At 35.6% G+C, this 15,483-nt stretch overlaps 1 protein-coding gene across 5 annotated transcripts in view; it reads right to left on the bottom strand.

Annotated features, from left to right (window-relative positions):
* The window catches only part of Adamts6 (ADAM metallopeptidase with thrombospondin type 1 motif 6), a 229,077-nt gene that overhangs the window by 193,312 nt on the left and 20,282 nt on the right, over positions 1-15,483 (bottom strand). For 4 of the 5 annotated variants that reach the window (XR_003482511.2, XM_027401535.2, XM_027401534.2 and 1 more), the window contains 3 exons: positions 6,972-7,183; positions 6,148-6,231; positions 5,488-5,633 (listed from right to left, as the gene is read on the bottom strand). Coding sequence is in view for 3 of the 5 variants with exons in the window: in XM_027401535.2 (XP_027257336.1) it covers positions 5,488-5,633; positions 6,148-6,231; positions 6,972-7,183 (442 nt within the window). In the remaining 2 variants the exon portion in view is untranslated. Of the gene's footprint in view, positions 1-5,487; positions 5,634-6,147; positions 6,237-6,971; positions 7,184-15,483 lie in introns of all 5 variants that reach the window. The other variant, XM_027401538.2, reaches the window with a different exon arrangement.

Raw genomic sequence — 15,483 nt, 5'->3', positions numbered from 1 at the left:
TCAGAAATTGGGTTGACTTTAGTTTATGATTGATATTTCCTGTCTTCATGTGGAAGTGAAAAATAAATGCTAGGTTAAAAGCAGGATTTTATTCCTAAGTACTGTTAATTTGCAGTATGTTAATATGAATGCTAATGAAATATTAATATAATGCATGCCAAGCTAATATTTGATTTAAGCATTCCACAACTTATACCTGTGTCAAAACACCATAGAGTGATACAAACAACTTGATTAATTTTGGAAATAACTTATAAAAGTACAAAATTTAATTAAAAATTAACTTTAAAGATTTTTAGCAAGTTACTACAAATTCACAGTTCTACTTTACCCAATAACTTGAATTTCAAGAGTTTCTGGTGGAAAGTTTAATCATTTATTGTCTTAGTTATACAGTGCTTAAAAGTTGATAATTCTGCTGGTTGGTGGTGACACACTCCTTTAATCCCAGAACTTGGGAGGCAAAGGCAAGTAAATCTCTGTGAGTTCAAGGCCAGCCTGATCTACAAATTGAGCTCCAGGACAGCCAGGGATGTTACACAGAGAAATTCTGTCTCAAAAAAACAAAACAAAACAAACAAAAACAAAAAGATTTGATAATTTTGAGAGTTTAGATAAACTCTCACAAAAAGAACACTCTCCTTATCCTACAATTAACGTTTAGTTAAAACATAGGGCTGGAGAGTTGGCTTATCCTTTAAGAGTACTAGCTGCTTCTGTAGAGGACCAAGAATCAATTCCCAGCACGCATATCGTAGCTCACAACTCCCATCCCAATGGATCCTGTGCCCTCTTCTGGCCTCCATGGGTACTAGGTACACAAGTGGTACACAGACATAAATGCAGGCAGAACATTCATATACATAAAAATAAATAAATAGAATACAGTATATAAAATAGAATATATAGAAATGTTTCCACATTTTCACTACTATACATGATTGCACTAACCAGTTGGTATTCAGAGATAAAAGATCAGATGATATCATTTCATGGAAAAGAAACTGAATATCATTTTAGGAAGGGACATGAAACTATATGTCAAGTTTTTATAAGTCTAAGTGGTGACATCAGATGTTCACTACATTATATATTATTACTTATTATTAATAACAGTATCTATAAGATACTGCAGATATATATTGTGGTGGTTTGAATAGAAATGGCCCCCGTGAGCTCATATATCTGAATTCTTAGTCACCAGGATGTGGCAATATTTAGGAAGTGTTAGAGGTGTGGTCTTTCTGGACTAGGTATGACCTTGCTGGATGAAGTGTGTCTCTGGGCATCGGCTGAGAGTGGGCTTAAAAAAGGTTTCAAAAGCACACACCAGGCTCAGTGTTGCTCTCTTTGTTGTTGTTTTTCAGTATTACTGATGCTAGATAAAACAATTATGGTTTAACTTGACAGTATATTCAACTCACAGTCAGTGAGCTGCGTGTAGCTCAGCATGGCTATAAATGTGGTCTGGCCAAACACAAAATTGTAAACTTCCTAGAATGTTGTAAGACATTTTTGTGCTTTTTATTGTTGTTATTAAAGCTGGATTGTTCAGTTCTCAAGGGAGAATTTTGTGGATGACAGCATCATGTGTTACAATGTCAAAGGTTGGACACACCTGTTTTCTTTCTGTCTAGTCAGTGACCTAATAACTTTGCAGGATTCAGCTTAAACTCAAAGGAATAAAATACAATAGTAACATTTTTAAACAGAGCTCTTAAAGGTAACCATTTCTGCCTAAGTACAGTTCCAAATGACTTTGTGCTTAAAACATTTAAGTTCTTGGCAAAAATTTGGTCTTGTGGAGATAAAAGTATCACTAGTTTTCTTCTGTAATCCTTGACAATTACATTACACATTCCCCCTAGTGAGCTGACATTTCAAGCAAACATAAATCAAGCTCTTCCAATAAATGGTGAAGTTACAATTCTGAGAGTACCGCTTATATGACTCAGGTTTCAACCTTAATATAAAATCATGGGTGAAATTCTCTGAATTTTACTAAAAGTAGCATCATGATTTAAATATATTCAATATATGTATATACCCACTGATAACTCTAATTCCCTAACTGAAAAATAACTATCTAAATAATAAAGATAGTAATCATATCATTTTAATTTGGCATTCTAGAAACCAAATATATAGGCTAACATCACCTTGAGGTGTTAACAGTAGTTTAAAGTATTTACTGCCCCAAAGAAGCATTTGAATGTGTGTACATGTTCACGTGTATACTTGTATGTGGAAGTGCATGTGTATACCTGTAAGTACGGAGGCAGGAGGTCATTGTCAGATGTCTTCAATCATTTCTCCACCATATTTGTTAAAGATTTATTTGTTTGTATTTTATATGCATATATGTTTATCTACATGTATCTGTATACTCCATTTGCATTCCTGGTGACCATAGAGGCCAGAAGATGTCAAATCCCTGGAACTGGAGACAGTTGTAAGCCATTATGTGGATACTGGGAATAAAACCCAGATCCTCTACAGGAGCAGCAAGCACCCTTAACTACTGAGCTATCTCTCTGGCCCCTCTCTACCTTATTTTTGAAACAAGGTTCCTGACCAAACCTGGAACTTAACAATTGGCTATTGCCTCCTGTCTCAGTTTCCCCACCAATGTATATTGCTGCATCTAGGTTTTTATGTGAGTGGTACGAATATGAACTCAGGTATGATTCCCCACCAAACATTTTACCAAATGAGCCATTTTCACATGCTTCAAATAGTGTTCTCGTAAACTCCATTAAATCAGCAGATATAAATTGATACGAGATCTGAACTCTGACTTCTAGTAAATCCTGAGGGCATTTCTAATACTAGTAATGACAGGCCACAAGAGACAACGAAGGAGAAAATTATATTCAAATTTCAGATACCAAAAAATCCACTCAAAGTAGCCTACAAAGCAAAAAATCTCAAGAGAAAATTAGGAAACTATCTGGGCAAATTCAGAGTTGGATGTTTTAACCATAACAGGGTGGTGAACTGCCAAATCTGCTTCCTACTTAAATACTTAGGAATCTGTTGCCTTGATGTAATTTCTGTTATTTGCTGAAAGAAGGTGAAAATCAAGTGCAGATATATTGAAATTGTGTAGTTGTGGTTATATGTGAGACAAAGAGAAATATAGGAACCATGTAAATACCTGTGATCATTTTGATAACTATATACATAGTAGATACTTCCCATGATAATTTCATCAACACTAATCATATTCACATATTTTAATGAATAAAAAATTCTGTATTAGCATAGTTCCTAGTATATTTTAGTTCCTTAAGCATACTTGATAATCTTTCAGGTATCAATACTATAAGGAATTGGAAAATTAATCAGACAACTGTATCAGCACATATAAAACCATAAGATGTAGTTTTATTCATCAGACATATGATAAAATTATGTAGTTTCTGATATCAGGGAGATGAAGTTCATTCAAAATTAAAGTAAATTTCCTTTTAAAAGCACTCAGAAAGCTTATGATACAGTTGACAGAATTTTTCCTAAAAGTTAAGTCACTTTATCTTACTGAGTGTCAAGATTCTGATCCTATTTGCTTTATACTCTCTCCTTAGATGCTAAAGCATAGAAGCCTACCACAGATCATGCTTATGTTAAATATTTTCTTGCAAATGAAAAGAAATAATCAAAATAACAAAGCTATTTTGCACAGCCAAGACAGTATAAAGTTTCCATTTGCTTTCTATTCATTTTTGTTAATTTATTTTGTCTTTTATTTGTAAATAGAGTTAAATGGTCAAAGCTATTATATTAGGATTATTAAATCATAGTGTTTCTACCCAATCATAGTCAGACTATAAATAAATTAAAACAAGTTTGGCATGGTGGTACACACCTGCAGTCCCAGTTATTTGGGAGCCTAAGACAGGTGGATAGCCGGGGCCGTCATACTAGATGTCAGTGTGAACAACATAGCAAGATCCTATCTCCAATGATGTGGTAGACTTTGGGGAGCCCCTTTTGAGAGCCTTACCCTGCCTGGGGAGTGGAGAGGGGATGGCTAGGGGCAGGTGGGATGTTGGCGGGGGTAGGAGAGGGAGAAGGGATTGACATGTGAAGCAAGCTTGTTCCTAATTTGAACAAACAAACAAAAAAAAAGATCCTATCTCCAAAAATAAAACATCAAAAGTAATTATGGTATACAATCTAGTAAAAAGAAAACAAGATCCGCATTCATATAACAAGGACATATGTTCAACCATGTTCATAGCTGCATTATTTGTAATAGCCAGAAACTGGAAGCAGCCTAGATGCCCCTCAACCGAAAAATGGATAGAGAAATTGTGGTACATTTACACAATGGAGTATTACTCAGCAGAAAAAAACAATGGAATCTTGAAATTTGCAGGAAAATGGATGGAACTCGAAGAAACCATTCTGAGTGAGGTAACCCAATCACAAAAAGACAAACATCATATGTACTCACTCATATGTGACCATGTTTTATCAGAGCTGTTTTTAATGATGTTGCTCAGAATGGTTTCCTCCCAGATGGTGACTGAGAAACTAATTAAAAAAAAAAAATGGTGCCAAGTACCACAAGAATAACAGAAAGAAAAAAAAAGAAAGAAAGAAAAAAGAAAGCAAGATCATCAGGCGTTAAGTCTTCCTTGGTTTATCAGTTGAGTGACCTTAAAAACTTATTTAACTATGTTTTATTTAGTTTCCCCATTTCTAACATGCAAAAAATCCTACTGCTATACCTCATAGAGTTGTTGGAGAATATAGACAGCATTGTAAAACTGGAAAGCAGGGATAAATTTTTTGGGTTTTTATGGAGTAATGACTTTTCTTGGTAGAGAACTTTACAAACAGTATGATAAATATGCTTCTTAAAGATTTTTTTTTATTTTTTGTGCATGTGTTTGTGTGAATGTATGCAATTTGTGTGCCAGTAGTTGCAGAAGGCATCAGATTCTCCAGAACTGTAACTACAGGCAGTTGTGGAAGCCCATTGTGGGTGATGGGATCTGAACTGGTCTTCTCCAAAAGCAGTACAGGCTCATACCCACTAAGCTAACTCTCCAACTCTGGATATGCTTTTTTGCATTTAAATGCTTGACTTAAATAATGTAATGAAATAGGCAACCAATAGGAATAGCTATCATATTTTATAGCCAAAAGTGACAACTTCTTTTCCCATACATCTTGCTTTTTTGTATTTTGTTTAATTAACAAATGATATTTGTACTTCCAACTAAACATCACAAACATAAGGAGAAAGGTTATTTGTTAAATTTCTAAATTAAATCTTAATCTTTTTTTTTCTTATTTAGCTCATTTGATGCAAGCACATTAATAGTAGACCATACTCCTTTACAGTAATAAAAATAAATTACCACTTTGCTCTTTCTACACTCATTATCTGAATGAGGCTTTAGATAGAACCAAATATATTTTACAATATTAAGCAAACACAACAATCAAAGGAAAAATACTTGCAACAAACCATACCTAGTAATAAGAACTGCATTATCGTGGTGGGCAATCCCATTTTCTGGAATGGTGTTTCCATCACTTTGGTGGGAGAGAATGGATTTCTGCCATTTACAGAAGCTATCGAGGGACTTGTCTGCATGATGGTTTATCTCCAAGTTTGGCTGCAATACAACATGCATACCAGAAATGTTCCAAACAAATTACTAAGGTCAGTTGTCAAACTTTTGAAAACTAAAGTGGGACTATAATTAGAAGCAGTGGTTTCTAGGAATAATCTCTTGCCGATTTTTATCTCCACAACATCTGACCTAAGATTCATTTAATTTACTACTAACAGACTTTCCTTTCAGTTCCAACTTCAACAATAAGGAGAACATATATGAGATCATCAGCACACAAAAAGCAACCAAAACCATTATTATCAAGTAAGCCATACAAATAAAATGCTCATCCTTAGTTCTAAAACATGTAGCAAGTATGCATATATGGAGAGAAAGTTTTAATAAGACGTGAAATGTATATTATTACAATGTATTTCAATATTGCATAAAAATTAAAGTTTAGAGAAAAAAATTTAACTAGGACTTCCTAAGAGAAGTAACAAAGAAATATATCTGTTTATAATGATAATTCCATAGCCTAAGAGCTTAGATGTATAAACCAACCCATTCTTACCTGATCTTCTGTGAGAACAATTAAGCGAGCCACTATAATATTCACAACGTTTCCTAGACTGGAGTCACGGTAAAGTTTGGCAACCTGACCTCCAGAAAATAAGAAAAGACAAAACGTCAGACAAAATAATGGGGAGGTATTTTGAAATTCTAAAAGGATAAAAAGCAATTTTTAGGACTTTATGGTGTAAATAAAAGATATTATTTTACCCTATACCACTTGGGACTCCACCTTCAATATGCTTTGGTTAAAAGATTTTATGTAAATCTACAAGAAGTATTTTCTCCTAGAGATGAACTGCATACATCACAAAATCTATGATATGAGCTGATGATTCAAGTTCCTTAAAGAAGACTTAACAGCTCACTTTTAAACATTGACATTAACTAAAAATGAACAATAAAACATTTTTAATTTTATTTTCTATGCAACTTAAAAGTTAATTGACCACCTGGGTGTGGTGATGTATGCCTTTAATCAAGCAAATCTCTGAGTTCAAGGTTAACCTGATCTACACAGTGGGTTTCAGAAAGCCAATGTTGCATAAAGAGACCCTGTCTCAAAAAAAAAAAAATGTTGGTTGACAAACTCTTAGTCTGAGGGAGGGAAAGTCAGTCCAATTACATGGCAGAGCATGTATGTTTTCAGTGTACAAGTTCTAGACTCAATTCCAGGCAGTAATTGAAATAATGATACAAATTCATTTTTTACCAAATTACAAAAATGATAGTACATCAATTTTTATTTCAGAAAAAAATTCATTACTTTAGTATCAAACACAACAAACTACTTAGTAAGACAGTATATAGAGGGATCAAACTTACAATATTCATCACACTCAGAATATAATGTTCAATGTCTTTACGGCCATGGTAGCCCACCATCATTTTGTCTGCCACTACCAGTGTCTCCACAAATCTCTCAGTGCTCACAGATCTTCTCTGTCTTTGGTGAATATGTGTGTCATTAATTGGTGGTAAAGAAGAAAAAGCAGATGTCTTATTCAGCCACCAAGGTTTGCCACTGCTTGTGAGATCTATAATAAAAATAATTAAGTAATTAAGATAGATTCACTAACCAAATACACATATGTATAAATTTCAGGTAGACAGGCTTCTCATAAATTTTCTAATGGATCAAGATAATTAAAATAAGAGTAGAAAGAACTGTATAAATGAGAAAAACTTTCAAATCTTCAAATTATCTTATCTGAAGATTTAATATTAACATTCGACTGCTCATGAAAATGAAATAAATATAGCTATAAAGTGAATTAACTAATAGTTTATAAACAAGTCATTCCCCATTATTTCAGTGGCTAATTATATTATAAACTGGAATATATACTGTAATGAACCAATTAAGATTTGAAATAAACTATGGCCTACACTTTGAAAAAATAGCCTAAAACCATGCTGATGGAAAACAATGATGCTGGAGTAGCTATCCCTATTGTGAAAAACCATACGTGTTACAATAAAATGCCTGTTAAAAATGTCTTAGTTGGAACCAATTCTGTTCTTCTTGGTTTTAAAAAGCTATGAATTAGGTTTCCCCCATAATTTTGCTGTCTATTGCCATTTATGTTGACAGAATACATAGAATATTACTTTCCCCAAGTCTAAAAGTGGGTTGCTCAGTGGTGAAAGAGCATGTGGTACTTGACCAAGTTCAGATTCTCATATGCCACTTAAATGCAGGTGAGTGAGGCAAATCACTTGTAGTTCCAATCTCAGAAGGCAGAAACAGGAGATCCCAAGAGCAAGCTGGCTAGCAAGACTAATCATATTAATGAGCTGTAGGTTGGATTTAGAGACCCTGGCTTGCTAGATAGGTGAAAAAACAAAGAGGATCATTTCCTACATCAACCTGGGGCCTCCATATGCACGTGCATGCTACATACACATACAGCCACACACAAGCAAAAAACAACATGCTTACACACACACACACACACACACACACACACACACACACACACACACACACACACACACCTGGAAAAAAGAAAGTAAAATAAAGGTAAGGGGTATTAACATGAGACCTGAAAGTACGTTAGCAACACACTTTGAGAATATCATTTCTGCCTTTTCTTTCCTCCCTCCAAAGCCCCCAATATACCCCTCTTTGATCCTTTTAAAAATCATGGTTTCTTTTTTTAAGAATTGCTGCTAGGTGTGTGTGTGTTTGTGTGTGTGTGTGTGTGTGTGTGTGTGTCCACCTCAGTTTATATAATATTATTTGTGTATAGGTTTTCAGGGCTGACCATCTGGTATTGGATAACTAATTGGGGTGCTCTTCCCTGTAAAAGACTATTTGTCCCACGCTCAGCATTCCTTACTTGCCTACAGTTCTTTGTGTAGAGTTTAGACCAAATACAACCCCAACACACCCCCAACCCACCATTCATTTTAGCATGTCTATTGGTGTCATCCTTGCTCAGCACATTGTTAGTAAATTGCGTTGCTGAGACTTAATGGGTCTGTAGCTTCTGACATTACTAGGAGACAAAGGCTCCACAACACTACATTATGGTTGGTTGCAACATGCTTATTTTAAAAATCGTATTTAGGATGGCTCACACCGGATATCTTCATTTTTTAAAATCAGGTTTTTCAGTACTAAAGATAGTTTTTAGTTGTATGCCATTTGTAAATGCCATGCCATTTATATTTTTTTTATTAAATAAATTTGAGCAGGTGGAAGACCTTAACATGTTTCTATCATGCCTCTATGCAGAACTAAACCAATAGCTAAAATTTGTAATGAGGAAAAATTTAATTTAATTCATATATAATTGATAGAAAGGGACACTATTTTAATTGTTCTTCCATTAGCTTTTGTCTTTTCAAAACCTTGCATTGATAGAATGAAGAAATTTTACAAAGTAAGAAGAGATGGAGATGATTATAAGAAGAAACAGTTAAATATTTTGGAAGTTCACATAAATTAAATAATTCTTTTATTTCTAAAGGTCAAGGGATACAGGGACATACTAATTTTTTCAATAGTCTAGTACAGTTGTGGCAAATAAACCCATAGGCTGTTTTCAATACTTCTTTGTGAGTATGGGTAGGACCACAACTTGGAATACAAGTGATTACATATATACAAATACAGGGTCATGTTATACTATACTGTAGCACTTGCCAACCCTAGATTCTTCCTTGTTGGCTTGGAGAGAAGAAGCAACCATGTTTTATAACTCAAGGGAAGGAACTACATGTTTCCACGGGCAGGCCAGTCAAACACTAAAGCTATCTAAAACCACAAAGAACTGAATGCTGAGAAGAACCAAGAGAAGAGGGAAGTAGATTACTCTTGAGTCAAGATGGCATGCGAGAACCGTACACTAGCTAAGTATATGATCCATCTATTCAGGCTTCCAACATTCAAAAGCTGTGGAGTAATAAATGAGTGTTTTTCAAGTGTTGTTGACAAAAAATATTTGTAATAAAGATTCTGGTGCTCATTGTCAACATGTTTTTCTTATTAATTAATTAATTAATTAATTAATATAACTTCAGTTTCTCCTGTTCCGTCATCTGTTATCACAAAACATTAATTTATAAATTATGCCTATCATTCAATCCTCTTGCTAGACAGCCTACTATCTAAATATTGAATTTAAACCCCATTAATTTGGTCAATTTTACTTCTCTGAGACATTCAATTTCTATTTATTTTAAATTAAAGCATTGAAAGACTATTTAGACATGTCTGAACCTTAAGTAGAACTGTGTCTTCTCAGTACTACTATCAGCACTCTTCTGATTGGTACAATTTTTAAATTGTTAGTTCAATTGGTTGTCAGTATGATAGACAATAAATTCTGCATCATTTTATTTATAAATGTTCAACAAAGACAGTATATATCATAGATAATTATGTATCTACCATGATATATCTGTGTATAGAAATACATAATATTCTGTCTAGTATTTTAAATTGATTCAATGTAATAACTCATTAGAAGCTTCCTCCTACATTTTATACATTTTCAAATCACTTCCTTAATGCTAAACACAACAATTTGTAACTCATACGTGTCTAGTCAAGAATTGAATACAAGACTGACTTGCTTGGTTTCAAAATAAAGGTAGCAATTCTTCAAATGATTCTTACTATTTATTCTTTGCTCAACTTAATATTTTGTACATTGTGCTATATTAAAAAAAATTGCTCCATAAATATACATAGCACAGTAGCTTTTCTCCCTAAAACTAATAAATGGATCTCATTGCCATCTAAAACAATATTTCAGCCTTTTGATCATTACTTAATAAATGCCTGCATATATGCAGCCATTCACAATTGCTGTAGGACCTGATACACTTTTGCTTGTGGCATTTATTTTTTTATCTGTTCAATTCATTGTCTCTGTCCTTTGTTGAAAATTAGCTCTATGAAACAGAACCTTTTGAGTTTTATAAGTGTCACAGTCCTAGTATCTAAAAGCATTGCACATACTGCAAATAAGGATTTATTGAACAAATATATGGCTCAATAGTGGAAATATAAAGACACACATTGTCTATCAATGGGCTGAAAACACATCTCACTATCCATGGATACAAAAATAACAGTGACTTATTTTTCATATTTTTTCTTTTTTCCTGGACTTTCTAAAGTTTCTAAAATAGGCAGAAATTGCTTCTAAATTTTTTAAATTCATATTTTGAATAACTAAAGTGTAAATAATTTAGAGCTGAGTGAGTATGACATAAATATTCCCAGAACCAAAGGGTTTTATACCCTATATTCTGACATAAATTCTAGTTCTTCACAGCAAGCTAGCTGGCAATATATGTCTATAAATTCACATCTCCCACTTGACCTGTGCTATTGAAATATATCAAGATTTAGTTATTGGTCAGACATTTCCCAAACTTACAAACACAAAATGGTTTTTACTTAATAAGAATTAGTAACATTTCTGGAACTCAGAATTCTACTATAATATTCACACCCACTGGAAGCCATTAAGGTACTTGAAAATGTGATATAGCCGTTTTGTGTGGTTTTGAATAGGAATGGCCCCATAGGCTCATATAATTAAATGCTTGATCATTAGGGAGTGGCACTATTAGGAGGTGTGGCCTTGTTAGAGGAGTAAGTCACTGGAGGAGGGCTTTACTCAAGCTACTCTTTCAGCTGCTTGTGAATCCAGATGGAGAACTCTCAACTACTTTTCCACACTATATCTATCTGCATTCCACCATGCTTCTACCATGACAATGGACTAAACCTCTGACCTATAAGCCAGTCTCAGTGAAATGTTTTCCTTTATAAGAGTTACTGTGCTCCAGGCACTGAGATTGACAACTAATAAATGGGATCACTTGAAACTGAAAAGCTTCTGTAACGTAAAGGACATGATCAATCAGTTAAAATGGCAGACCACACAATGGGAAAAGATCACCACCAACTCTACATCTGACCTCTACATCTGACCAAAATATATAAAGAACTCAAGAAATTACACATCAAAATATTAAATAATCCAATTTAAAAATGGGTACAGATATAAACAGAGAATGCACCACAGAAGAATCTCAAATGGCCAAAAGACCTTTAAGGAATTGCTCAACATCATTAGTCATCAGGGAATTGCAAATCAAAATGACTCTGAGATACCATCTTACACCTGTCAGAATCACTAAGATCAAACACACTGATAACAGCTTATATTGGAGAGAATGTAGAGTAAGGGGAACACTCCTCCGTTGCTGGTAGGATTGCAAACATGTATAACCACTTTGGAAATCAATATGGTGGTTCCTCAGAAATCTACCTCAAGATTCAGCAATCTTGGGCATACACCCAAAGGAGGCACATTCACACCACAAGGACATTTGCTCAACTATGTTCATGGCAATATTATTCCGAATAGCCAGAACCTGGAAACAACCTAGATGTTCCTCAACTGAAGAATAAGTAAGGAAAATGTGGTACATCTACACAATGGAGTATTACTCAGCTGGAAAAAAAATGATCTCATGAAACTTGCAGGCAAATGGATAGAACTAGAAAAAAATCATTCTGAGAGAGGTAACCAGACCCAGAAGAACAAATATAGTGTGTACTCAATCATAGGTGTTTTGGAGTAAAGCACAGGATAACCAACCTGCAATCCATAGCCCCAGAGAGGCTAGATAATAAGAAGAGCCCAAAGAGGGATGCATGTATTTCCCTGAGAATGGGAATAGAAGAGATTTCCTGGGTAAACTGGGAATGGAGGTAGGAGGGCATGGAGGGATGGGAACTAGAGGGAGTGGATTGGGCAGGCTGGGTGCCAGAAGTGGGTTGGGGGTGGGAAGCAGGTTGAAGGCTGGATGGAGGGGGAGAATAACAAGAGACATCTTGATGGAGGTGGTATTTCTGGGTTAGAGAGTAACTTGGCACCAGGGGAAACCCTGGAAATCCACAAGGACAACCCCAGCTATGACTCCTAGCAATAGTGGAGAGGGTGCCTGAACTGCCCTTCTCCTGTAATCAGATTGGTGACCACCCTAATTGTCATCAGAGATACTCTATCCAGCAACTGATAGAAGCAGATGCAGAGATCCACTGCCAAGCACTGGGTTGAGTTCCAGGAGTCCTGATGAAGAAAAGGAGGAGAGAGTGTACCAACCAGAGGATCATGGTGAGGAACCCACAGAAACAACTGGCCTGAGTTCATAGGATCTCATGGTCTGTGGACCAACTGTTAGGGAGCCTCCATGGGACTGACCTATGCCCTCTGCATGCATGTGACAGTTATGTAGCTTGATCTGTTTGTAAGGCTCTTGGCAGTGAGATCAGGACCTGCCCCTGGCACTTAGCTGGTTTTTGGTAACCTGTTCCCCATTCTGGATTACCTTGCCCAGCCTTGGTGCAAAGGGAGGAGCTCCATCCTGCCTAGACTTGGTCAAGCCATGCTTTGGTCAAGCCAATGGAAGTCCTGCCCTTTTCTGAATAGAGATGGAGGAGGAGTGGGGGGGGATAGATGGGAAAGGGTGGGAAGAAACTACAAGGAGGAGAGGAGGGAGGGGAAACTGTGGTCAGTATGTAAAATAAATGAAAAAAATGTCATTTAAATAAAAGAAAAAGAAGTTGCCATGCCCATGGTGTCTCTTCACAGCAATAGTAACCCTAACTAAGACACATATTTGAGAGACAGATTTGACTGAAATTAAGAAGATTAAACCTGTAGACAGGAGATATAGTTAGAACATTAGGACAACGTTTAGGAAAGAGATGATGAGGAACTAAATCAACTGGACTAAGTGTTGGGAAAATGTTTAGGAAGTGATCTCAGTAACACAGAGGAGATATGGAAAAAACAAAAACAAAAACAAAAACAAAAACAAAGTTAATCTTCCACCTCCAAAGGGCAGAAGTTTATAGTGTTGGTTTGTTTTTTGAGACAGGGTCTCTCTACATAGCTCTGGCTGTCCTGGAACTCACTATGTAGACAAGGCTGACCTAGAACTCCCAGAGATTCACCTGCCTCTGCTTGACAAATGCTACAAGTAAAGGCATGTACCACCATACCTGGCTCTTCCAAAGGGAAAAATTTTGATAACAATAGAAATAAGTTTGAAAGTGTTTGACTCATACTAAAACCACTGAAAAACATAACTGTAACTGAGTTAAAACAATAGGACATTAAAAGAATAATGTGGACTGCAGACAGGGCTCAGTCATTAAAATCAAGGCTCACAACCAAAAAGACAAAAGGAACATAATGTAAACCATCAAAGGTTCAAAAGTGTGTTTCAGAATAGATTAAGTTATTTCCTTTATAATCATATCATAGGAAAATTATATCAAAATAAATGTTTGGAATCTAGTTTCAAGAAAATGTCTATAGAAGTATAATTACAGCCTAAATTTTCTTAAAGATAAAACAGATATCTCTAGTTTTATTACCTAATATAAACACTAAAACAAACTTTTCCAGTGTTACTAAGGAACTGTGTTTCACGTTTTACATGTTTTAAATGTACTTACTTTAGATACACTTTTTCTAGTACCAATTTTCAACCAACAACTTTACATGATTAAAAGTCTGGGAGATTTAAAAACTTACTGAATGATAAAGTATACAGAATGAGCAAAGAACTCCAAAGACCACTTAAAGACCTATGAAGGAAGAAAATGACCCTGTGAGGAATATGGACAGAAACCAAAGGATGATGCATTCACTAATTATCCTGGCAATCTAAAAACAGAAAGAAAAAATTCTTTAACATGTTCATTTGTTCAAGTCCAGTCTGGGTTCCAGGCCAACCAGGGTTATAAGTGAAACCTTGTCTCAAAAATAAATAAATAAATAAATAAATACTCTTTAAATTAAAGAGTAAAAATGGAGCCAGATGTGTAGGGAGAGACCCTGGATACCTGTACCACTGACCACGCCCATTTGGGCGTGGGTCTCTCCCTACACAGACAGGCATTTAATCCCAGCACTTGGGAGACAGAGGCAAGACGATCTCTGTGCGTTCAAGGCCAGCTTGGTCTAAAATTCGAGTTCCATGACAGCCAGGGCTTACAGAAAGAAACCCGGTCTTGATAAAAACCCGAAAAGAGTAAAAATGGTTACCCTAATAACGATGATACGTAAAAATCCATGTTCCTTTTGTTGTGCAATGGGAGATTCACTACGCTACATTTTCCTGTTTTCATGTTAGCACCCTAAGTCCCAACCTCTAGTCTCACTCTTGTTTTGTATGGCTACCAGAACAGTCTTTCTATAGCATATATTGGTTTATATAATTCCTGTTCCTTAAAACTTTTCAGTAGGGGCTGGAGAGATGGCTCAGAGGTTAAGAGCACTGGCTGCTCTTCCAGAGGTCCTGAGTTCAATTCCCAGCAACCACATGGTACCCTCTTCTGGTGTGTAGTTATACATACAGGCAGAACACTATACGTAATAAATAAATAAATCTTAAAAAAAAAAAACCTTTCAGAGGGTTTACAATACACAGTGAACTCTGTAATATGGTATATGAGTTCTTCCTGTTGGTCCCTTCCACTCTAATTTCATTTCTCATAACCACACCCCGAGACCACCACAAACTTCATCTCTGTATCTCCAACCCACATTCTCACACCTAATATTATTTATTATTAATTTATAGAACGTGACAGTCTCTTTTGGCTCAGGACCTCATAACTCCTGTCTCCTCTCTGTGGACCACTGTAGCAGCTGATCTTCCTCTTTGGCTGAGATATGTTCCTCTTCCCCTCAGGTCTCAGCTGAAAAGCCCCACCTTCCAAGAAACTTTCCTTGATCACTGAAGCCTGGATTTGTTGTGTATTTGGTGCTATCACAGTCTGTGAATAACCCCT

Source organism: Cricetulus griseus, chromosome 2 (genome assembly GCF_003668045.3).
Source record: "Cricetulus griseus strain 17A/GY chromosome 2, alternate assembly CriGri-PICRH-1.0, whole genome shotgun sequence".
NCBI classification, from domain to species: domain Eukaryota; kingdom Metazoa; phylum Chordata; class Mammalia; order Rodentia; family Cricetidae; genus Cricetulus; species Cricetulus griseus.
This window is presented reverse-complemented; position numbering and strand designations above follow the sequence as displayed.